The sequence below is a fragment of the Tachypleus tridentatus genome, chromosome 11 (assembly GCF_004210375.1).
Source record: "Tachypleus tridentatus isolate NWPU-2018 chromosome 11, ASM421037v1, whole genome shotgun sequence".
In the NCBI taxonomy this organism is placed as follows: domain Eukaryota; kingdom Metazoa; phylum Arthropoda; class Merostomata; order Xiphosura; family Limulidae; genus Tachypleus; species Tachypleus tridentatus.
Window position 1 is genome coordinate 52,029,229 of NC_134835.1, and position 26,704 is coordinate 52,055,932.

The 26,704-nt window shown below is 30.4% G+C and overlaps 2 protein-coding genes across 9 annotated transcripts in view; one reads left to right on the forward strand and one right to left on the reverse strand.

The window, feature by feature from the left end:
* RabGGTa (Rab geranylgeranyltransferase subunit alpha) overlaps window positions 1–1,369 on the forward strand; it is a 41,820-nt gene extending 40,451 nt beyond the window's left edge. For all 8 annotated transcript variants that reach the window (XM_076467257.1, XM_076467256.1, XM_076467258.1 and 5 more), the window contains one exon: window positions 814–1,369. In XM_076467257.1, coding sequence (XP_076323372.1) covers window positions 814–962 — 149 coding nt within the window. In that variant the 3' untranslated portion in view covers window positions 963–1,369. The remainder of the gene's footprint in view (window positions 1–813) is intronic.
* Window positions 1,370–8,125: 6,756 nt separating this feature from the next.
* LOC143232157 (protein spire homolog 1-like) overlaps window positions 8,126–26,704 on the reverse strand; it is a 120,621-nt gene continuing 102,042 nt past the window's right edge. The window contains exons 9-15 of the mRNA XM_076467255.1: window positions 24,343–24,446; window positions 22,615–22,726; window positions 21,446–21,645; window positions 20,824–20,961; window positions 17,955–18,056; window positions 10,341–10,471; window positions 8,126–9,017 (exon numbers count right to left, since the gene is read on the reverse strand). Coding sequence (XP_076323370.1) covers window positions 8,654–9,017; window positions 10,341–10,471; window positions 17,955–18,056; window positions 20,824–20,961; window positions 21,446–21,645; window positions 22,615–22,726; window positions 24,343–24,446 — 1,151 coding nt within the window. The 3' untranslated portion in view covers window positions 8,126–8,653. The remainder of the gene's footprint in view (window positions 9,018–10,340; window positions 10,472–17,954; window positions 18,057–20,823; window positions 20,962–21,445; window positions 21,646–22,614; window positions 22,727–24,342; window positions 24,447–26,704) is intronic.

A 26,704-nucleotide genomic window follows, 5' to 3' on the forward strand; every position in this document is an offset into this window, starting at 1 on the left:
CAAACTAGATTCTAATCTAGTACTAAATTATCAAATGCATTTATTGTTATTATGATTGTTGTTATCCTTCATATTAAATAGTGTATTATAATATAGTTTTTTTTGTTTGTGGTAACAAATGTTAAGAACCAACATTATATTGGTGTGAAAAACATCTGTGTTTTTCATAAATGACTCTGTACAGGTTTCCTGTAGGAGTATATAGTAGTATTTCAAATACACTTTCTACCTGTTGCACTTCACTGTTAATGAAGTATTTCTCCCAGTCCTAAGGTCTACCAGGTAATTATATTGTAACATCTTTGTTGAAACACTGCTTATATCACCTATTTGGGAGAAGTGGTATACATTATATATATATAATGCCATAAATAAATTAATATTCACAGGAATGATACAAAGTGCTTAAAAAATAGCATTGTGACCTAACTGACTGGATGGATTGTATTGAGTGAAAGGTTTGTTGACTGTGGCCTGCAGCAAGAGTGTACTTAAAATATTTGTAGACACTTATCTCAGTAAGTATGTATTTTTAGTTTTTGTCAAGTGATATATCTGATGCTTTGACAATTTTTTTTATCTTCAGAGGGATCATATTTCATACATAAAGTATAAATCTGCATCTACTTGTGAAAACTTTCAAGCATTGCTTAGTTTAACTGTATTTGTGCATTGTTTTTGGAGTATTAGTAGTGATTTAAGTCAGTTGCTATTATGAAATATATGACTAATTTATTTGTAAAATATATAGAAGTTGATCAACTATTATCAAGCTTTTATAATTTTGTGAATTTTCTCTTAACTTACTTTCAGGTATAAAAATATTTGCTAGCTTAAAGCCTTTAGAATATTGTCCAAATCTTCAGCAGCTTTACCTTAGTGGTAATCCAGTTTGTCAAGAGAACAAATTTAGAGAAGAAATTAAAGGAATATTACCATGTTTAGGGTTTCTAGATTATTAGAAATTTAGGTTGAATTACTTTATCTTTGGAGAATTTATGTATACTGAAAAAATGCTATTTAATTGTGATTGCACAAGTAAAGTTAAGTACTTTGTTATAACTAACCTGTCAGTATGAGCTGAAAATATGATTACATTATGTTAAAAAACATCAAGTAGGTAAATGTGAGAAGTTAGTTTTTAATCTTAACAGTTTTGTTGTATGGCACAAGATGCAAGTTTAATGAGAACATAAATCATAGTAGTAAACAGTTTTTGAGGGTAATATTGTGTATTAAACAGATTTGATTATGTGGGACTAATACTTCAGTGAATGTGATGAGATATGATTCCATATTTCTTGTTATGAAACTGATTACTTGTAAATGTTTGAAGGTAAATAAAATCTGCATGTATGAAGTTCACCAATTCCTCTGACTCCAAGTATCTGTGTAGTTTTAAGGAAGCAAAATTGGTAGCTAAGAAACACAGGCTATGGATATAGTTAATAGTAATTTATGCAAGTTGTACATTTTGAAACAAAAAGACTTAATGCTACTCTTAGACAATTAATGATTTTCTGAAATATGTTACATGTTTGGTTGGATTGCTTTCTAGGCTTTTGTCAAATTACTAAAATAAATATATATTGCATTACTTTACAAGTATATCTGTACATTTTGACTTTTAAACTTAGAAGTATAATAAATACAGCAATGTAGCTAAAATAAAGCATTCTGTAGACTGTCTTTTATAAGAAAAATATAAATAACATTCCACTCTAGCTAGAAGGAACTGCAGGATTTATAACTCCTGTTTCATTATTTGAGGTTGATGAAGATTTCTGAACATTATACATAACATGTTTGTTATTTTTGAAGTTATGCTTTGTTCTTTCTTTATTGTCACTTTTATTACAAAGATTCTTTTGCATTGTTAGCTTTGTACATGTACTCAGGATCAACCTGAATTTCTAAACCTTGCGAGTTAATATTGAGATTATGGTTAGAAATACTACTAACAGTGAGGGAGCCTGTGTGATAAAATGTATTTTAATCATTATGAGTAAAAAATAAAAGTATATTTAATTAGTTGTACTCATTACTGGTAAGATTTTTCAGTTTGATTTACATAATTAGTTCGCTTTTATGACAATATTATGTGTTGAATATTTTTAATGATGTGTTTTGTAAGTTTTCTGATGTTTGAAGTTTCACCTATCCATTGTTCCTCAGGACTTTCCTGGTTATAGAAAATAGCAACTGTTAGTAATAACTCAAGCTATTCTATTGATTCCTACAAGACGTTGTAATGGAGAATGTTTCAGACTTTCAATTTTTGTTCTTACACTGAGTTAACTAGTTACTATAACTTACACAGTTAATATATTCAATTAAATTTCCACATATAAATTCAGCTCAAAATACGTCTAACTTCATTCTACCTTTGCAAAAGATTAAAGCTAATTTTTCAGGTTTATATATGTTTTGTGTAATGTGGAGATGTTGGTTCTAAACATTTTTGTATGGTTTGGTTGATAGGTTAGCTGATTAATACTATGCACCCTTGAAAAATGCTGTTTCAACTGACTAAACAGTAACACCTCTAGCATTTTGTAAACATTACATCATATATAATGCCAGTGCTTTCAAGAAATAAATACACAATTATTTTGAAATTCCAGTTTAAAATGCTTTTAAGTATGTGTTTATATAAAAACCTGTTGAAATAATTATATGGAGTGACATTGCTCTATTTGTTAATAAGTGGGTAATCTAAAGGCTGTACATGTAATCTCATGCATTATAAAAAGAAAATGTTTTTTTGTAAACCATACCTTTTTAAATCAATAGTAGAAAAGATGAAAGGTTGTTGCTAAGTAATATTATTACAACTTAAGTTTTATGTTTAGCTTTTTTTTTTCAAATGTATCAGATTTGGTTTAGGACTGTTAAATGAGGTCTTAAGGTACTCCAGGATGTTTACCATTGATTTTGGACTGAATCTTCATGATAAAAGAATGCAATAACTAGATTTTATTTTTTCAACTTTTCTCTATGTTTGTGAGAAGTACTGTTGGAGAGTAAATTCCTTTTTGTTCTGATGAAGGATTCCACTGTTTTGAAAGCACACAAGTTTTGGATCAATTTTAATGTTGTTACCTTTCATGTATGTGCAATTTCAAATTTTGCTTTCAAACAAGGAAGATAGAATCAAAACATAAGCCTTTCTCTGACTAAACTTTTGTTGCTTTTGGATAGAGTAATCACAGTTCTAAGTTAAACAAGTGCTTCAGATACAATATTATATTAATCCTGTTACCAAACTAATATGTGCTTTTGGATGTTTTGAAGTAAAAAATGATTGAACTGAGTGGTCTCTGGAATAGTAAGTCATTTTCTTTATTACTGATTGTTTGCTTTACATTATATACATATAGTTAGACAAGAAGAGCAATATAAAAAGAGGTAGGTGTGTATATATATTCATATGTTTCACTAATTTAATAAATGCAAATAGTTATCTTGCTATATCCTATTTGTATATACAGTTATTCACAGAGATAGTGCACTCTGTAAGTAACATTTGTTTTATATGCAACTATCAGAAAGTTACTAATATTATAGATACTCCTACATAACTTGTACAAGATTACATCACAGAAATTGCACTTCATTCAGTTTTGAAATAGCATTAACAAACGTTACATTTTTCAAGCTTATAGGCATCTTATGTCTGAGCATCTATTAAATTTTATAAAGTTCAACAAATGCATTTTTTCTTGAGATACCAAAAGGATGTATGGTTGAGCTAAATAAAAGTCAACTAAAACCCTACAAGTAAAAAGGTATATGCTGTTGTCCTTCTTATATATACATGTAATACTACAAAGATGCAGCTCATAGCCCTGTTAACAGTGGTTGACTCTAGAAACTGACAACAGAATAAAGTAGTGGATACATTGAAAATAATGGTATGGTGAAAAACTTATGAAAACAAATATCAACTTTTTACCAAAGGAAACAATAAGAGGAGTAAACTTCATTAATTCTGTTATTTTAAAATTATTGAAGTATGAATTTGTACATGGAACACGTAAGACATTTTAATTGCTATTATTTTTCTACAATGTAATGAAAGGGGATAGAAGTATCTAATTCAATGTATAAGATCAGAAAAACTTCCTCTAAACTCAACACTAGCCAAATAATTTGCATTGAGAAGTTTTTAATAATTAAAAATATCAAATCTGTGATAAATGTTTAGTATTTATATAGAAAGAGTAGATTAAAATAAATGAACAGGATCAATCAATTATTATTTGTATTGAAGCAGTAGTTTTCTAATGAATCTTTGTTAAGAAAAGGAGTACAATGTACAGAAAATTATATACAACTGAAAAAACAAATGGTAACCTGAAAATAAAGGATGTATAAATATTTTGAAGTACAATGTAATTTTAAATACAAGAACACAGAACTTAGTAATAATAAAGAACATAAGTGTTATATATATCTTTAAACAAATCTAGCAAATCTAACAATGAATTGTTAGCAAATTGTACATCACTATTTCCAAAATAATGCTTATACATAGGTTTATTCAGGGAAAAAAGTCTAAGGTATTTAGATGAATGCTTTCTGTGTGAAAGGATAAAAGTGAATTACATATTATATAAATTTGATTATTTCTATCTTTTACAAGACTTTCAGTAGCTAGAAGATGAATAATGATTAAAAATGTGACGTGTGTGTGTTTATGTATAAACTTCAGAGAGATTTATAAACCACAAGTGCAAATTTTGTAATTGTAAAGAAATGAAGTAAGATTTTGAAACTTGTGCCAGGTTTTAACTGAATCATTGAAAAACAATCAAAAATTCAACATATTTATTTTGCTTTTACCTTATACGTGTGTGTGTATAATCTATATATACAGTATGCATACCCAAGTTTATAGCTACTATTTGTCAGAAGCAAATATGAAAAACTTAAAACACAAGTTCTTAAAATTCCACTACTTACTAATATTAATTAATTGTTGGGCTCTTTAATTGATTACACCCAAATAATTGATTATTTTATTTAGACTTAGATAGTTGTAATAACCCAAAATAGTAATAATTGGAAACTAATTTTGATATTGTCATTAGTCTTACCATTAATTGATTAAACTAGATAGCCTTGAATTAATTAAAAAGTAAGAAATTGTAATGTTATTTTAATTACTAGGAGAGCTGAAATAATCTGATACACTTTTCAATTAGATAATTTTCATAACATTAATCAATTGAGTTAATTATCTAGCTCTACCCAATCTGAACAGTGAACTATAGGCCAAAGTGATTTTTGAAATTTCCAGTGCCATGAGTAGAGAGGGATGGATATGAAATATACAAGAAAACAAAACAAAGAAATGAACATACATAGTATTGTAATTAGTATTATATATGTACATTTTAAGTAACTGAAAAAATGCATTTTGGTTACATTTTATTACTTGTAATAAACAATTTTTATATATGGTTATATAAAAACAAAAATACTCAACTGAACAAAAGAATAGCCTTTAGAAAGAATATACCCAAACACATGTAATTCTGAGGCTCATGTTGATGAATACCTGAACCTTTCTGACAGTAGTAGCTAAATCTTTAATTCTGGTGAAATGCATCAAAGAAACTGAGTTAAGAATGCTGTAATCTTTAATACCTTTAAAGGAGGAGTTAAGTCTAAGTGTATCTTACATGCTTATCATTATATTATACCATAGAAAGAGCAAGTAGTTATTAATGCTTAGGAGACAGCTTTGTTCGAGTTGTTTGGTATGTGAAAAAATGACCCTTTGAAGTTTTACAGTATCCTTAATCAATAGTGTGTTGTCAAAAACCTGTTTCTGTTGAAACAGCATATACAAATGTTATAACTATTAACCAATTTTCTGTTTATTTTTCCCATGTAGCTTACTTTGCATCAAGATATCACTAATTTTTTATAATTACTTATATTCTGTTTCACACTGCTTAACTTTCTTTAGGTTAAGGTATTATGCTATGCCTACTGCCAAGACAAAAAAACCTAAGTAGTAATATTTTTGGAACTGTTTTAAACAATGACCATTGTTAGTTTCAAATGAATTATCTTATGGATAAAACCTGTTCTTTATGTTTCATGGAAACATTTTTCATAAGCATTAAACATTCAAAAAATACCAAGCCTGTACATTGTTTTCAGATTTCTGTAAAGAATGTTCAAATTATTTTTTCCAGGAAATTGCTGTTTTCAATCATAGCAATATATTTGTTATTTTTAGAAAGCAAAAACTGGTTGAACGTAATAAAGCACTAAGTAACTTAGACAATTGCATAGTTTTTCTGAATTTCCACTCATTTAGGTTGTTGAAGCAAAATCTCAATTTATAACAAATATGAAATAATTTTGTAGGGCCATGCTCAGTGTACATATGAATTTTTTGGAAGGTACTATATAGTTCTCATTTGTGTGACTGAATATTTCCCTTATAATTACTCCAGTGTTTTACCAAACCACATTTTACCTAATTATCTCAAAATTCTGTTTCTGACAAATTTTTAGTTTTTAATTAATAAAACTTCTTTCATATAAATAACAGACTATAAGTGGCAAAGGAAATTTAAGATAAAAAATTTTCGAATGATAGGTTCTCATTTATATTGTAGGAGTTCCTGTTACCTAGAAACTAAAAGTAAATCTATTTTACTCAGAAATGTGTGTGCTTTTTATAGCCATAGATCAGCTCAAAAATTCAACTTTACTGTAGCATGTATAGTTAGTAGTAGCCCACAGGATACAACAGTTTCTAAGTAAAGTAATACTAAATACCATACACACATATTAATTATGGTGGAATTGAATATAAATGTATTTTGAGTTTGGTTTTTGACAAACATGCAAGAAAATTAATTGTAAATAAATCTCTTAAGGTAATCTGAATTAATTTCAGGATCAAAACTTTACTACAATCACCTCAGAAATAGCAATTTTAAAATAACGTTCTTAGTATTCTGTTAACATTTCCAAGACAGAGCACAGTACACAAAATTTCTGTGCTTTATAATTTTCTGATAAATGAACAAACAACTTGAAGTAAATAAATCAACAGTAACCAACTAATAAACACATTCTATTTAAGACTAATTTCTGTCAGTAACAAAGTTTCACAAATCGTACAGTGTTAGTTTTTGTTTATAAATATAATAGAGTTTTATCAAAACTGAAAAAGTCACTCTGTTCTAGGTATTACTACTCCATTGAACTCATTAACTTTGTCCCTTCTGGAATCAGTATACTTAAGTTGCACATTCTAGTTCATAAAAGTGTGGTTTAAATAATTTAAAATTTCAACTATGGGTAGGGCATGTAGCAGTATTATCAATTCTAGACTAAGTATTATTACAAACTACACTAAATAGCTTGTCTGGAATTATTTTTCCCTGTATAACTTAGCTTAAAATATAAAAATTGAAGCATTGCTCAAGTAATGAAAAAATGTAGTAAGTTAGTTTAGTACTGTTTATTTCTTTATAGTACTTTACCAGTGTTACCTATATATTTTTTTTGTTGCTTTGTGATATCCACAGTAATACAGTAGTGTTACTTTAGTTTTTTTTAATTTAAAAACATTTTTACAATGATTAAACAATGCAAAATGATTGTAAATTTTAGTGATCACTTTCTACATTAGTTTTCATACACACTTGTTGGTGCTATTGAACAACTGATACTTGGTAGATTTAGTAGAGTAACTTTAAAGTTGAAATATTTACTGAAATTATTAACTATATTATAAATCTATACTAACTTATTCTGCCATACTATTTGTTTTAACATTTTGCATCCATCGCTTGCTGATAGCTCATGAAACTAAAACATACTTTAAAAAAAAAAAAGAAATCAAAGCAAGATAAATTTCAACCAATTTAAATAATCAATTGGTCTTTACATAAAATGGAGGCAAAGCAACACCCTCTACAGTTACTAAAATTTCTAGTAATTGTGCTATTCCATGTATTCTTTCTTGGTGGATGTTGTGATGCACATAAAGAGATACATATTTATGACAGTAAGAGATAACTGATTTTGTTACAAAAAATATATCAAGAAACTGTTTTAAAAAATTATGGCTGCAAGCAGTGTGGAAAAGTGGTTTTTCTTTTTGCATTTATTCATGGAAAAAAGTTATAATAAATTTAATTTCTTTTAGTAAACTACTACGAACACAGTAATAAGTGAGTTTATAGATTCTGAAATACTGTTTCTAAATCCAACATTTGAAATTTTGACAAATTAATATTTAACATACTACATTATCTCTGTAATTTTTTTTTTCTTTCAGGAAATGACCAGGTTCACAAGTAGCAATCATTTCTCTATGAATAACAAATATTTCAAAAAAGGGGAAAAAATACATTTTTCCCAAACTTTAGACAGCATCTAATGTCAAAGACTAATTATCTGATAGAATTCTGTGGTCTTAAAATTCTAATATACACATAAATATACAATTCATGGAGTATGGCAGCATCTCAATCATTCACAGTTAATATTATTTCCACTGTATAATTAAAGATGGCTTTAAAGAGTTGTACTGGGAACATTTGTTACAAAAGATCCCTTTGGGATGGCTTGCTTCAACAGGTGAAAGACGTGTACAGTGGTACATGAGAGGACGTTATTATGTTGTGGCCAATTCTGTATGGTTCTTCTCATTGTCTTTGTAGTACTGACTGTTACGGCTAGCACGAATGATGTGACACACCATACCTTTACAACTTCTGCAAACCCTCATAAGTTGCCCCCGAATATCCTCTTCTGGTGAAGATTCCAGTTTTTGTGTAATTGTCTTAGTGTGTATCAGTGGCACTCTTTTAGCATTTAGTCCTCTTCTTTTCCTCTCAGCATCTTCACAAAGAATATGAATTGATTCAGAATATTTTAGTCTTCGTTGAGATCCTGCAGAAGAAGGTCTAATTGTCTGTGGCACATTTTCTTTTCTGGCACTGGAATTTGGAGATGAAGGAGCTGAACCACTTGTCGACCTAGGATATAAGCATAATTTTGATAACGCTTGACTGTTTGAACAGTAAGTATTTTGTAATCAAAAACACTTTTGCTTGGCCAAATGAAAGTGGAAGAATTAACGTCTGTATATTACTGTTCAAGAATAGTTAAGTTAAAAATGTGTGCTACTATGTAAATAAGCAGTAAAATAGAGCTACACATCAATTTAGCCAGTTTCCTGCTGTTTAAACTTAATCAAACTAAAGACATATTTCACCATGTCTATAATCTTGAGCAATACAGAAATGCAAATCACCCTAAATACTTTGTGATTCAATTTTCATGAAAATAAATATACAGATCAGTATTAGTACAATGTGTTGCTGCTTAATCTTGATTTAACTAAAGGTGTAAACCAATATGTCCACAATATGCACTTTAATCTCAATAACACAGTCTAACATCAAGTCTAAACAAGTATTACTTTCAGTGCTTGTCAAACTATATAATATACTATTGAGAATATACACCATCTACAGTCATATTATACAACATAAACCTGATGACTAACTTCTGTATAAATGTATTTCAAGACAGCTGGTATGGGTATTAAAACTTTTATTAAAATAAAAATGTTGTTCTCTAATTTATTCTAACAAGTTTTAATACCCATGCCAGCTATCTTGAGATAAATTTTTACCTCAAATGGGTTTCTTGTCATCATAAATACGTTTTGTATAATATAAAAACACATTTAAATAGTCCCAGCCAGATTAAACTTGTTAAAAGAACAAAGATTCCATTCAATTGAGTGTGCTTCGTGGAAAGTATAAAATTTTCCATACTCTGATACTACTATTACTAAATATTCCATTTTCTCTTGTTTAATTCATTCTGCTGACATTTTTATATTACCAAAAACTTATTCTGAAGATGAACCTTTTTTCATTGTATTTAAAACTAAAAGTTACAAATGTGTAATTGTAGACAAAAGTAAATATTTAGTATAACTTAATTGTTTTTGCCATTAGTAACGTTTTTAAGTGGAGTTATCTTATTATAGTGGAATTTAAGTAATCTGCAATCAACATTCGATTTTCTAGTTTTAAAATCAGTTCCAGTCATATTCAGGCTTTAAAAAAAAATTATTAATTTTTCAACATGTAGTTAAAATCTGGTGTTCTCTTAAATAGCTTACAAAGGCCCAGTTAAACCTTGATTAATAACTAATAACTATTAATAATATTAATAACTATTAATTCATGAAAAAAAAAAACGCCATGTAAAATACAGGAAAATTTTAGCAAATAAAGAAATTACCACAAAATACTAATCTCTTACACTATTATTTTATAACTCACATATTAAAATGAAGAGCTGCTGGTAATTTCCAAAAAGATTTCCGAACAGTAACTTCTTCGGGAGGGGGACTTGGTGTGGGACTAAGCATATACACAGGAATGTTGGAAAAGTGCTCTACTGGAATATGCATCTATATAAGGAACAAAATAGGAAGGAGATAAAAAGGGCAGGACAAAAAATACCATGACGAAGTCATTGGAGAATGTGACTAACCTTGTCAACTTTTCAATCATTAACAAAATTAATAATAACTGCATTTTCTAATTTAATTTCCATTTGTACAATTAGGATTTAAAAGCTTTACTACCTCACACAGAACTACTGAGTCCTGAGCCTATACACAAAATGAGTGGAAAATTTAAGTTTTCCTTTAATGAAGCTTATAATTTTGGTAGTAAAATCTACTGAATCTGGAGTTTCTTCATTCAAATCAGAACAGGTGGTCTGTGCATTGACTTTGCTGTTTTTTAAGAGGTTTTTGGCACAATACTACACCAAACAAATTGCTATTTTTAAACAATAATGAAACAAAAGCAACTAATAGCAAAACTAATGGGTAAAAGAAAAACATTTCTTTAAGTGAACTTAAAAATTAATTCTAATTAAAAAGTTTACATGTTATTTTATATAATTAAAACTACTGTCAATCCAGAAAGTGTAAGGATTTCTAAACAGTGGCCAATGTCAAAAGATAATAAATTAAAACAACATGTCACTGTTGAGTGTCATAGCAATAACATTAAAGTAACATGTGGATAATAGTGACCAGTGAGAAACATTGTTCCTAAATTAAAAAGTTGGTCTCTTGCAGAAGAATAAGGTGTATGTCACAAAACCATGGTTGATGCTGAATGTTTATCTCAAAAAAAATTATATTTATGATCTCTTCACAAATTAATGTTTAGTAACTGATGTAAGATTTATAAGAAACATGCCTGAAACCTGGCATAAAGTTCTGTCTTTATGGCAGGATTCATATCAAGATATGGAAAAGGCAAAGGTTTCATATTTCCAGTTCAAACCAATCTGAAAGTAGAAAAGACTAAGAAAACCAAAGAGATAAAACATAATGAAGATACTTGAAGGAAGAACAAACTAAATGGCCTTCAACAAGCTAAGTGTATCTGTACAGATAATACAACAATGGTGCTGTTTAGAAGAGAAACTGTTAGATCCTTAAAAGACTTCTGAACTTGGGTGCATACACACAGGAATTTTGTTTTGTTTTTCAGTATTACATCACTCATGGTTTTCTAGTCTGATTTTTCAAGACACCAATTGAAAATTTGAGGCAGAGGCCTTTTATGCCAACACCTGACAATGCCACTGCTACTTAGCAGTAACACCTTTGTGAGTGCTGATATGGAAGGGGCTTAAGATGCATTCAGACAGGTAACTTGGGGAAAGATCAGAGTGGGGATGGTAATAAATCATGGAAAAATAAGCTTATCATTTGATTCAGCAACTTCACACAATGTCAGATCTACTTCATTCAACAGTGCATAGATATGAAGGCCAAAAGTATCTGATTATGTTCTTTATAAATAGCAGGGCACATTGAGGCACAAAAATACATTTGTCAACTGTGTGCAAATTCTGGACTGAAAAAATGAATAAGACCTAACTCATGCACAGCCATAGTTTCTGATGAAGCACAAAGGCCAATATCTTGAGTACAAATTCTCTAGCCAAGATCTATGGTCTGTCTTGGATCAAGTGAGGGTACTACAAATCTAAAACGTGGAAGTGAGATTGTAGAGGATGTACATTGTCTTTATATTCTTTACTTTTAACTGTCTTACTGCTAAAGAGAAAAATCTTAAAAACAGTATCATCTACCACAAATATCTGTGCACCTTCTAGACAGAGGTCAAGATAAGAGTGTAATACCTGTTAGTGACAAAAATACGCGGAAATTACTTTAGATAATGAAAACATTAAACCATCTGTGATTCATACATCTAGCTTATAGGGGAGAGTTTGTAGCTGCTATTCAATACCTCATGTTTAATGACTAAAAGGAAATCCTATTTTTAATGACATAGAGACTGTTAGAGGAAGTTGTTTGGAGATGGCATTGATCTTAATGCCAAAATATGAGGTATTCTGAGAACCCACTTAAAATCTCAAGATATAATTGATCCTACACAAACTCTGATCAACCAGGCTGCTAAAACACTATGAACAAATGGCCATGCAACTAACAACAATCTTGGAATGACCTAAGCCTTTTCAACAACAGAAACTTGATAACCCCTCTGAGAAATGCTTCCCTGATTGACATCTCAAATCAAATTTGGTAATTTAAACTAAATCTCTACCTACACAAACCACATTGGTTGTCAAAAGAGGATGTTTTAATGGAGAAAATAAATGATATAAGCATTAGCCATCCTCTTCAAAACCTTACATAGCAAAGTATGTATAATGAAAAGAAATTTAAGAATTCTTCTTGGACTGGAAAAAAAAAAAAGAAGGATTACAATATTACAAATGGTGTGAAGTGAGAAACATCTTCACCCACCAGAACTGGTTAAAAGAAACTAGACAATTATCTAAAAAAACAAACAAGAGACTGCCTTTCATCTCATAATAGGCATTATGCATTCTGTAAGATGTGGAAGAGAGGAGTTTGCATAGCATTTCATAATGGATATTATTTAGCTTGACAGATGTATTCCTTGAAAACATGTTCTGTTGTGCTTGGAAAACATTTAAGCAAAAAAGAAATGGGAATTATTTAGGCCATGTTATATATAAAGGCAAATAATTTAGGGGAAGAGAAGAAGGTGCTAAGTGACTGTGAGGGCATTTTCCATAGATTATTCTAATTATTTTTAAATTAGCCACTTCTGGATTACTAGACTGCAAGATTGATATAGGAAGGGATATGTACTTTCAACCAATCCCAAGATCTTCAGATTTCTTTTGAAATACTGATGGGAAAAAACTACAAGTGAACATCAAGCAAGATTTTCTGTGGTTTTGAAGATTTTATCTTTTGAGTCTTCCAAAAAGCAGTAAGGTTAGTTAGAGATTATTAGTCGTTTTGCTTCCTGGCAGTCACAGAATTACTGTAGATGAGATACAAGAAAAATGTGTCAAGACTTCAGATAGTAATTGAAGAAACATGTACAATGGGATGTAACAATGCCTTCACAGAATTGAACTCAGAGTGATGAAGGAATGCTAGTCAGATATATCCAGCCTCAATCACAAAACAAGTCAGATGATAATATCTGTAAAACAATCTCAAAATTATAAGAAAGTGATTGCTGATATGTGAATCCATCATCCACCATTCAAAATGAACAAGGCAAAGACTTGGGACATGACAATAAGTGGTACCTCTGATGTTTAACAAAGAGGGAATTAAAAGCTCTTCTGATCTTCTTGGTTATTTCCATGTGGCAAGTAAAAAGAGCCAAGAATGATGATATATCCACTGAAGACTTGGTTGGTTTGGTGTTTTATGGCACAAAGCAACTAGGCTATCTGCGCCAAACATCCGTTAAAAAGTTAAAAGTAAAGTAAGTTTAGTTTAATTCATAAAAGGAAATTAAGGTGAAACAAAACAAAGTTAAAAAAAAACATAAAGAGCATTAAAACCAATGTTTACATCCAGTTTACAGCTGTAAGAGAAAAACTACAGTAATACAAGTTGTAAAGAACTTTCTGTAGTAATTGTAATTATCATAACTTGACAGAAAGACTAACAGGTAAGTTCAAAAACCACCATCAGTCACCTGAAGTTGGCCTTTCCAGTCCTGGTTGAGTTATGGCCATTTTCAGGAAGTAATAAAAGTTTTAAAAGACCTGCAGCAAAATGTAATTATAACTCACCAGGATAACTAACAGGTAGTTTAAATAGCAGCATTAGTCACCTAAAGTTGGCCTTTCCAGTCCTGGTTTCAAGTTATTTGACATTACAGCCATTTTCTAATTTCAAATCGAACAAGATGGACTTTGATCCCTAAAAGTAAATCACATTAAATAGGTCCAATGTAAAAATTAAAAAACTTACATAACATTAACAAGATAATGGCCTTTAAAATCTCAAAACATTTCCAAGGTGGACAGTGTCACCATCACTAATAACACTGTCTAACGTTATGGATAAACCTTGGGATAAAACATGTTTAAAACGGTGCCGTTGTTGAGAGTCACAACGACGGGAAGAAAGTAAAATGTGGTTTACTGTAACCCGAGTGTTACACAGACTACACATTGGTGCATCAGTTCCAGATAAAAGAAAATGATGAGTTAAAAAACTATGACCAACGTGTAGTCTAGTTACAACAACTTCCTCTTTCTGATCCTTACAGAAGTAAGATGGCGAAAGTCCAATATAGGGTTTTATTTGGAAAAGCTTGTTTTCGTGTTGCTCACTCCAAGTTGACTGCCAACTGGCATGGAGCCGAGCCTTGATTACAGGACCATAGTCCATGTATGGAACAGGCACAGCAGTGATAGTGCCAGAGCAGATAGATTTAGTTGCAGTATTGGCAAGCTTGTTTCCATGAATACCAACGTGGCCCATTATCCAGAAAAACTGGATAGAGGTAGACAGAGACAGTACGTCAAAGCAATAGGATGGTAGTTTGAAGGAATCTTGGGATCCTTCCCAGGCTTAGAGGAAGGTAGGAAAATAGCCTGTTGCCAGGCATCAGGAAGAACATTCTCCTGCCAGATTCAGTTATAAGCAATCAGAAGAATAGCAAGAGAAGCAGGAGATAGATGGCACAGCATTTCATGGTGTACATCATCAGGTCCAACAAATGTACTGCTAAACCGATGAAGGACCAGTTTGAGTTCTACCAGTATAAAGGGATGATTACAATCATAGAGACAATCAGCTCGAAAGGAAAGAGGTGACTGTTCTGCCCGAGTCTTAATTACTAAGAAGGTGGAGGACGAAGCAGAAGTGCCAGATACCCTAGAGTATAGGCGATGCTCGGGTATGAGCTACTTTATGACTCTCAGAGAGCAAGATCGAGAGGGGACAGAATTATATTACCCACTGACCTTTTGAATCTTGTCCCTTCTGGCTTGGATGTCTTACCCGCCTAACATGTGCACAGACCTGCTGGAAAGCGATGCAGTAGGAGAATGTGGGATACCTAGGAAAAGTATTCCAGTCCCGTTTTTGAGCTTTCCCTACTATGTGGCTGGCAAGATTCCACCATGGACAAGGATATCATGGAAAACATGTTGAGGTTTTAGAAATACATTGAGCAGCTGCCTGTATAATACAGTCAGTTACTGCTGCCACACAGTTGTCTACTGATGGCTTACCGACAATGGCAGGATCAAGTTCTGCGAGAGCAGTGAAAGACGGCCAGTTTGCTTGATCCAGCTTCCACTAGGGCACGTGAGTTGGGTAACATCGACCATGGCCAGTCTCTCTCATGATCACTGCCTCATGGATTATTGTCAACCCTCCATGAGAAATAGGAGAATAGTAAAGGGGAGCAAATTGAGAGATCAATAACAGTAAAGGACTGACTAAGTGCATGAAAATAAGTAAAAGAATCAGTATTGAAAAGAGAAAGGCTGTAATCAGAGAGCATATGGAGCAACCCCTCCTATCAATATCAGCACTTCTCCAGAAGGGATGATGTCCATTCAAGTCCCCCAGGATTAAAAAGGGAGATGACAAGTGTTCAATAAGAGAATCAAGGTCTGATTGATCATAGGTCTCTCCAGACAACAGGTGGAGAGAAAAACAGTGATGGTGTGACCCAAGGAAACAGATGGCCATGTCCTCCAAGGGTGTGTCGCGTGGCAAAGACAGGGTGGGCACATGCTGATCAACCAACAGTGCCACCCCTCCATGTACTCGTCCATCACACAGCCTGTCATTTCTGCACAGAGAAAACTGTCGAAAGGTGACTGTATCGGCAGGTTTCAGAAATATTTCTTGTAAGGAAAGACATACAGGATGGTAGGAAGCAATCAGTGTTTTGATGTCATCCAGATTAGAATGTAAACATCGACAGTTCCATTGTATCATGGTGGCCATTTTTAATGACGGGTAGGTGAAGTGGCTGGAGAACCCTTCTGTTTATGACCACGCCTTTTTTCCTTACTGTTTTTATTCAAAGGAGGTCTATCGACCTCCATGGATCCTGCCCTGGGTCGATTGGGCAAGTCTTTGTTGTTAGAAGGGGATTCCAGTGACTAAGGATGCAAACGAATGACTGTTTTGCATCTTGAGGTGGGAGAAAAAGATGTATCTGAAGAAATGCCTGTATTCGAAACTAAAGGATGTGGATCTTGGGGTTTGTTGGAATGTATGGAAGGAACAGAGATGGGTTTAGAAGTTGATTCATCAACCTTTTTAACCATGAAGGTCAAAAGGCTTTTCATTTGTTTTGAAAACAATTCTCTTGGAGGCACAGAGAGATCTGTCTGTACTCCCATTGTAGTTGTGGAACGCAGTGCAGCAGCATATGTCCGAGATGAAGTGGCAGATAGCAATTTCCGAGCCTCAGGATAAGTAATGTTATGAGTCGTTTTCAAATGCTGCACCTCTTTAAATGGTGGTTTTATTACTGTTATAAAACAAATTTCATTAACTCTTTTCTAGCCTTTCATAGAGTCCTACATAGGAAAATGCTACATTTTAAACATACAGCATAGCAATACTAGAATTTTGTGGCCACTATGCCCAAATAGCAATATCAAACAGTTTGTGATGACGAGAAACCTACCCGAAGTAAAAATGTATTCTCAGGATGGCTGGTATGGGTATTATCACTTTAATTAAAATAAAGTACAGAACAACATTTCAACCTTCTTAGGTCTTGAGAATACAATATCAAACAATGTCTAGAGTACCCATTAAAGATGTATGATTCTGGCACTCAGCTGATTAGCCATTATTGATCAGCCAATTGACTGTGAAGAAGACACACCAGGCCTTCCATCTATAGAAATTCAATGCCAAAATATTTTCATCACTTGTGGGTTGCTATGTACAGCAAACATGTAATTGATAATTGATTCCAAGTAAGGCAAACTGCACAAATAGAACCTTCCATGGGTTGCCCCTCACCATTAACAAAAATCTGCATCAAAAAACAGTGACTTTTACAAGTAATAAATCTTAAGTTGTAATTTTACACATGGATAGTTTAATTTCTCCAGACAATGTGATAAAAAATGTGTAAATCAAATCATTCAGTACAAAGTTTACAGTTACTAAAACAATAATTTTAAATTAAACCTCATATACAGAATAATTCTTTAATTAACAAAGTTACATTACTTTATGCACATGTAATGATTAATAGTATTGCTCGAGAATATATAAAGTAAATATATTAAAGCAACTTTGAAACATTATCACTTAATATAATTCTGTGGCAGATACAGTTTGGTCACAAACTATTTGTCTAAACAAGGTTAGTATGAATAATATAAGTTATCATACACTGATTAACTTTATTTTTAACAGAACAATATGCAATGTTTTAGAATTCCTATACATAGCAAAATATACATTTCTGATCAACTACAAAGCAAAGTATTTAATAGTATTTAAACAATCTTTGTTAATTCTTTATTCATAAACACTTTCTTTTAAAATGTTAAATAGAAATATTCCTTACCTTAGTTGAACATTTCTCACAGACAAGTCTTTTACATAATTTACACTTGACTCCCCATGATCCAAAGAATGAAAATCTGGTTTCCTTACATGTAAAACAGATCTGGAGAAAAAAAAAAAAAGTCAAATACACTAAAAACAAGACAATGTTAAAAAGTGCACAGTAATTTATTAGAAAAGCACCAGGCTTGTTGAACAACTCTACATTTAATTCTACCCTGCTATCATTAGAAATTACAAGTTAACAAAGAGGAGAGATTATAGAACTCAATATAGTTGTACATACCTAGACACAGACACGGTATAAATTATTTTCTATAAATGTCAAAATAGGCTGAACATATGTCAAAGAAACATGCAGGTTTTCAAGTAATCTTTTTTCCTTGTTTTAAGTTACATACTTTACCAATGTATTCAAGATTTAGTAGAAGAAGCTGATGTGTTATTTATAGCATTCTGTTTGACTTAGTCTACTTTGAACAAACATGAAAGAATATAAAATTTGAACTAAAAAGAACACAAAACTGCAACAGAGAAACAAAATGTTTATGAATTAATGTCAGCTGAACATGTAGCAAACTCAGCTAATTATATGGATTAGAAAATTTCAAACTTGTTAACTAGACTGATTATAAAGGTGAATTAAATATGACAATCATTAGAAACATTAATAAAATTATTATTTTACATAATGACTCTGGTCAACTGTAATGGATATTCATCTTGTGTAACTAGGTGGCAAATGGGTGGTAAAGGTTTAGTGGGGTATTTTATTCTGTGTTGTACCTATGTATGTATATCTGTATTGAGGTATATAAACTTCTCACTTACTGTTAACCCTTTTTTTATGGGTTGTGTGGAATCCACTCAGATTGTGACCACTAAAGTATCCATGAGAGTAATTATACTGTAATTTTTAATAATCTATGCATATCTCTACAAAATTTTGCAGGTTATTGGTAAGCATTACAAGGCTTTCATACATAAAATATCAGGTTTTTGAATTACGTATTAAAATTTTTTAATTAAACATTTTCTCATAAAATGTTTCTTTCAGAAAGCTGACTATCCAACATAGAGAAATTTTCATTTTAAAATTATAAAAACTCTTATGCATCAGAAAACTTTGAAATTTCATATGTGAAACCTTTATAAATTACAGATAATTATCAAATGTTTTTAAGAAAAACTTTATATTTTATCTTATTTTCACAACTGAATCTGAATCTCTGTACATGTTTGGCAAGTTTGACTGATTTCATAACCACCATAAAAAATTGGGAAATAAATATAACTTATGTTTTTTTGTGCTAGAATGACTAAGTTATAACTTGAAAACACAAATGTTTATTCTAAGTAGCTTAAATGTCATAACGTTATACATTTATATATATATATATATATATATATATTATTATTTTTGTTATATTGGTCTTTCAGCCATTATTAGCTTACATTACAGAGGTTGCAATGACATGGTACACATGTGCTCATGTTATCATATCCAACAGAATAAAATTGACCTTCAGTCTCTACAAAGTTACCTGTCTTATCCCTATTTTAGTGGACAAGTATTTTGTAAAGTACAGTCACATTTCAATTATGATACATTACACATGTATATAGATTAATACTATTTACAGACAAGTTCATAAATTTATATCTCTTAAAACATAGAACAGTGAATGAAGAAGTAAAAGAAATAATTATCTCTTCTTGTTATGAGTATTCAGTTGCTATAAGCCTCGAGAAATTTCACAAGTGAATGTGAAATTAAATAATGTTTTTTAGGTTTTATATATACAATATACATTTTAACAACCAAAAAATCATAGATTACTATATCATTACCACAGACTTATATTAGAATTTATCAAACTTAGTAATTAAGCTATATTTTGGTATAAAAAATATGAAATTTTGAGCAGACTAAAGACACAACCTACCTCCTTGAAATCTTGTTTTAAGAAAATGAGATAGCATCCTAAGACAAGAGAATGGCTGAGAAAGCCACAAGCAGGGACATTCTAAGCTTTCAATTGGTTATTCAAATGTCACATACACAAGTAACATGACACACTGATGTTTAAGTCTTTTTTCTAATACTTACTTTTAGATTAATAAATTGAATAATGTATAACACAAAAATCTAAATTATAATCTACAGTTTGATACCAAATGTATTGACATAAGTTTATAAAATAGTAGTTCAACAAAACTGTGAAAGCAAGCCAAGAAATGTTATGACTTGGCCTTTAAACTGTGACCCTGTAAGCAATAGGGTTAATTTGCATAGTGGTTGGGTTCAAACTGCTGAAACATGTAAAGTTGTCCAAAGAATCTTTTTTTAATTTTAATAAATCATTATGTACTATTTAATCATGGGCATTTGAAGTTTATTTATAAATTCTGTATTTAACAGAATTACACTTTCTCTAGCAAACAAAAAAAATGTTTTAAAATAAGTATTGTTATATATTTCAGAGCACAAAAAGTTACTGGATGATTTTTTGATATGCTACAAGCAGCAATGTTTCCTCAATCATTTCTAAACAGCAGAATTAAAGATGTAGTAAAATAACTCATCTTTACTATTTCTTAAGTTCTAACATAATTGCTAGTTTCATATTTTACTCACTGAAGCACTTTTTCACTTCAGTTAAAAACAGCTATACTGTTCTCAATGTCATAAGAAAAATAAAATGTTTTATTTCAAGCTATTAATTTTTCTTTTGTTTTTTATCATCATACAATATAAAAACAATTTTAAAACTACTTGCCTCTTCTTTCTTCATCAACAAATATAATTCATATTTTATACTATACATATTCCATTAAGAAATATCATTATTAGATTCTGGTATACTTACTTTTCCTTTTTCTACTTCATCATGCAGTTCTTTATCAACCAACAATGACTCTAACTCAGCCTTAGTGAGAACACTTCTAATGTGTACTATTTCTTCCAGTGTCAAAGATAGGCATTCCAAGGATTTACCCCACTGTGACTGAGAAAAAAAATGTCTTTCTGACACTCGTTGAACAAAACAGTTATGTCGCTCAAGCATCCTTAAAATTGTAAATTTCTTACATTGTAATATACTATTGACAAAGGAAGTAAACAGATCTTTCTAGGTGCATTTTTATTATACAACCCAAAGTACATACATGTTAGAATATACTAGTATTTCTTACATCTTTTCTTTTGTATATATAAACTTAAAAAAAATAAATGTTGACAAAATACACAATTATAATATTAGGCTATTTGACCTTTCCTATTGGTTTATTTCTCTATCTTTGTTTTAAAATGTTTACCGAAAGGGGTTACATTAAAAGGTGAAATCGTATTTTCATTTGAATTACATTATTCCAAAGTAAATAAATTAGACATATACAATCAAAAATATTCCTTATTATTTTCTTCTTATGTTTAATAAGTATTTATGTGACAAGAAGTTCTAATTATTAAAACAGTAAAATAAAACTTACAGCTTTCCAGTACTCTGCAATGACACGGGTCGAGTCCAAACAGGTTTTCCTACTGTGACCATTAGCCATTGTACTATTTCGTTGAGAAGATTGACCCTTTGAATGGGTAGGAAACTGATCAGTGGGAGATTCACATACAGAAATACTGTGCCTCCGTTCAGATGTTAAATCTGTGCTGTATTTTGCAAAATCTAGGGCCGCTGAGTATTCAATAAATATTATGTATCAGTAACAAAATCAGTAAGACATACAAAAAGATAGAATTTTTCATGTCTAATATTTTAACAATATGCAATCATATATTTAAGTTTTATTCTAATAACATTTAGTCACTTATGATAACCTTCCTTAATATTGTCTGAGGATGCAGAAAATGTTATCCTCAAACCACAGTCATTGTTGTTATAACACTTTTGACTACGACTACAGAATAAAGGTAAAAATAACAATAAATTTTGCTATTATTAAAATCCTATTTATGTTATTTGTACTTTTCTTTCCAGTGGCTAGTAAAGATTTTCATACATTTCTCACACGTTTTTTTTTTTTCTCTTCTTCTTTCAACATTATCCTTTTCTATGTGCTTATGTCTCAATCAGTAAGTATAATATTTAATATAGGTTTACTGTCCTCATATCAATTATAAACACAAATTTTTCCAATTATTGTGGTATAATAAATTATGATATAAAAGCACTAATAAATTAATGAAATACAAAGCACTCTTACATAGCTTTTGCATGCTAAATTTTCAGACTATTTCACTTCAGGACTTTTAAAATTATATAAAATGTACAAAAAATTGGTTCAACAGCAATGCCATGCTATACAGAAATTTAATCACATCATGAAAACCATGTCATAGTTTACATGTGAATGACTTTGTCAAAATAAACAGTCAAGAACCTGTCCCTCACAGTGCAACTAACACCTAGCAGTAATTGAATACAAATTAACTGTAAGATTACACTTTATTAGTTCAGTTACAGATATGACCTATAATCATTCTGTAGCCAAAACTGAAATTGAACCTTATAATCAATCACACTTGCTTCTCCTATAGATATTTTAATTTTCTGTTACCTTAGTAAATTTCTCCAGAATACTATACACCAACACAAGAAGGCTAAAGATCAACCTATGTTAACCTACAATCATTTGAAACTTACTAGTCTGCCAAGGAGATTTTTCTTTTGTGGTTTTGAACTCAGTTATTGGAAGTGATTGAGGCTGTTCATCTGGACTTGGGGGTAAATCGTCATCTCCATCTCCATCATCTTCCTGAAATAGTGGAAAAAAGTGTCCCTTCATTTAGGTTCTTCACTTTACATAAAACATCAAACACTACTGTATATAAATAATGTTCATAATCTAGAAGATAAAAAGACAAACTTTATAAAAGCTCTTGATCTGACTAAAATTTTATACAAAAAATAAATTTAAAAAAAAACACTTGTAACCATTATTACATCACATCTCATGATACTGTAAATAAACTATCTTGAAGACTCTAAATACACAAAAAGTTTTAACCAACAAAACCTGCATTTCCTTAATTCAGGCAATGTGATGATAGTTTTACATATGATTCATGAGAAGGATTGAAAGGTTTCTTTTAAAAGCACTCAAGTTTTCTTGTCATAGAGGCAGAGTGAATATACATCATCTATACAGAAATACTCCAAAACATAACCAAAAAGTAAAGGAAACTAAAATATCTCTAAATTTATAAATTTTTATATTAATCAAATTCTGTACATTTTGATGAAAAAGTCAAATAATTTACTTATGAATGTCTCACAACTTTTTTCATTATTGAGACTGTAAAGTTACTAAGTGAAAGTAAATTTCCTTGCTTAAATGGTTACATACTGATGTTCAAATGAATTTTTCTAGGGTTAATAAAGATGAAATATAAAAGATGAATTAATTTTACAAAGATAAGCCTTATGTAAAAATATACCAGCACAATTAACAAGTGCACAAAATGTAAGTATGCAAACCTATATAGAAGATCCTTCCACTAAAAACAAACTTCTTACATCCCACTGCATGTTTGAAAACAAATAAGTATCTTTTTTCTGTGATTTGTGACACATAATGATGAAGTGCTTAAAAATATACAATAAATATTATTGTACTAATTAAGTTAGTTAGCTGAGTAATTAAACTTATAGTTCACAGATTACTAGAGATAATTATAAAATCATTTTATAAATACTTGAAAAATAATTTTTAAAGAAAAAAATCAAGATATTTCTTATAATAAAACTTAATGTCATGAGCACAATATGCGGTCAGTTTGCTGAATTTAGTGAAAGTTCAGTTACTTAAAAAGTTACATTAACTCTATCAACTAGTGCTTGTATACCTTCTATGATAATATAATTTTAAAATATCTTAAATGAATATAAATTTATGTTCAAACAAACTCTTCATCCCATAATTCTTCCCTCAAAAAGAATTAATGAAATTATTTTACCCCTCAATGACTGAAGGAATAATATATTAAAATGCATATTATACTTAAAATGCCTTTCATTATTTTACATTACTCAATAGCTTGGACAGTTAACAAGTTACTATCTCACTCATGAACAATAATATGAATGTATATTATTTACGTAATTATAGTCTTAAAATTTAGTTCATTGTGAATACAAACATACCTAAAGAAATAAAAGACTAATGACATTATAAACATTTTATACATGAAGTTATTCAATTCCAAATTGATACATATTATGAGCTTGTAAAGATTCTGCTTTGGCCACTAAGCAAACAAAACAATGAACTGTATTCTAAAATGAAACTATTTCTTCCACTCCCTATTCAAATTCAATATTGTAATACATATTTTTTGTTATATTCTCTAACAACTGTTCATCAAAACTTACATCAAAGCTTGAAGAAAGTCTCAGGTTCAGGTTAGGTTTTATTACTCTCCGACAAGGTTGTGGAGTTGAGTCTTCACCACACAGTTTCGTTCTTGAGGTTTCAACTGATTTAGAACAACATTACACTGAATATAGATTTTCAAAATTTAATTCCAACTGTTATTATAGAATATATTTTAACAAATATAAACGTCAAAAAGAGTAAAGGTTCATATAAGGCTATATAATCTCATACATGTACTAGAAACAGAAACAGACTGAAATTTTAGTAGGGGGTCTACAAGTTTTCAATGCTAGAAACAACTGGATCATTCTTCAGACTAGAATATGTAGTATGAAACATGTCTCTGCCTTTTTAATTTTCAATGAATAATTTTCTTTTAAAAATCATTATTTTAAAGACATTATTATATCACTTACAAGATATTCACTATAATAGCATGGTACATCCTAGTAAAACTCAATTAACATCAGAGCAATATTAAATAGGTCCATTAGATAACAGGATGTTTGTTCAAGTTATAAGTTACAGAGTAATGGTAAATTTCTTACCAGCATTGGTGATGTAAAATGAAGAATTAAGAATAGATGAAAATTAAAATATGAAATTGAAAATCTTTATTAAACATTAAATCCAACGTGTATACTTGCTGTTACTTACACGATACAATTGTGTATACAGGATCATAAGACACATTCAAATTATTCTAATGAAACTGATGTTCCATAACAGAGTCTAAATAGAAAATTTTTTAATGCAAACGAAATCTTGCATTTATCTAGGGTGACTTGCACTACCCACATGACTGGCCATTCTCATTACAACACAGGTAGAGTCATAACTTCTATAAATTGCCGGAACAATTGTTGAAAGAGATTACTCTCAACATCCATACACAATGTGTCATATTGAACAATATCCCTCCCACACAGTAACAGTTATTATTTACTTTTGAGAATAACAAATGAACAAAAGTGGTTTAGAACGAGAACAGCTTAATTACTTTCTAGACCAGTTGTTACGTGAAATCTGCACATACACAAAACAAAGAATAACTTTCGAATAAATACTATAACATCACAAGTTAAAATGGACTTAACCTATTTTGAGTATTCTTTTAAACAGTTTATCCACATACATACACGTATTAATAATAATATAGTAAACCTAAAATTACAACTTACTAGAATATTTTGTCACTCATTTTTACTAATATATTTAAATTTTATTACTACAAAACGAAATACTATGAAAATTACACACATGTAATTTAAAAAGAGAGAATGATTTAACTGTTTCACCTTAGCAGAAAACGCAATACAACCTTTGTTTTAGCCTTGAAAAGGTATAATATTAAGTAAATGTTCTGAGAAATGTATGTTTAATACAATCAATGATTTTATGATTAATTAAAGAAACATTAGTCATATCTTATTAATTTGCATATCACGGAAAATGAACGAATATTCAATACTTTTTTTACTTCCGACATTTAACTCTTAAACAAATTCGTGTTGATACTATAAGTAATATACAACGTTAGAAGCGTTTTCTATGTTTATTTAAAAACAAATGCGTCACGTGGTGAATTGTTTAAATGTGGCAATACGGAAATACAAGTATCGAATAAATTTTCTGGATACGTATCATGCCATTTAGAAAACATATTTCTACTAAACACTCAGTTCTAACTTATATTATTAATGTAAAAGAAATACTTTTAGAACTGTTTAACCACTGTAAAGTGATCATAGAATCAACATCACAAACTTTCTAACTAATCCTATAAATGATTCTACCAACTTTCAACTCTAACATTTTTTATAAATAAACTCTCACCATATGAGAACTCGTCATCACTGTAGGCCATATTAGACACTGAACCTTCCCTACCGATACGACCACGAGGTGAGAAACACTGACTGGTAGGTACTAGGTAATGATTTAAGCTTTCCTATACGTTACAGTACCAAACGCCTGGGGAGAAAACAAGTTGAAAGACAAACTTCCGCTTCTGTGAACCACGTTCAAATTACACCAGCTGTCGCTGGAAAGTAGGTCAGCTTCTTAGGTATAAACATAGAATAAGTGATGACGTCAAAGGTACCTTTGTTCACAATTCTAATACTGACTACAGAATTATTATGAAGGGTCTGTACACTACATACAGTGATTTAAACTTCTTTAAAAGTACTATTAATTACCATCCACCTCACCAGTAATGAAATTACCTCACCCTTTTGTTGTTTAGTTTAAAAAGGTTTAAACAACTTACACGTATGGTTAGTTCCTGTCACCATATTTACCTCTGTGTTAACCTAACGATGACCTACGAAGGTCGAAACGTTGTTCTCTACTTTA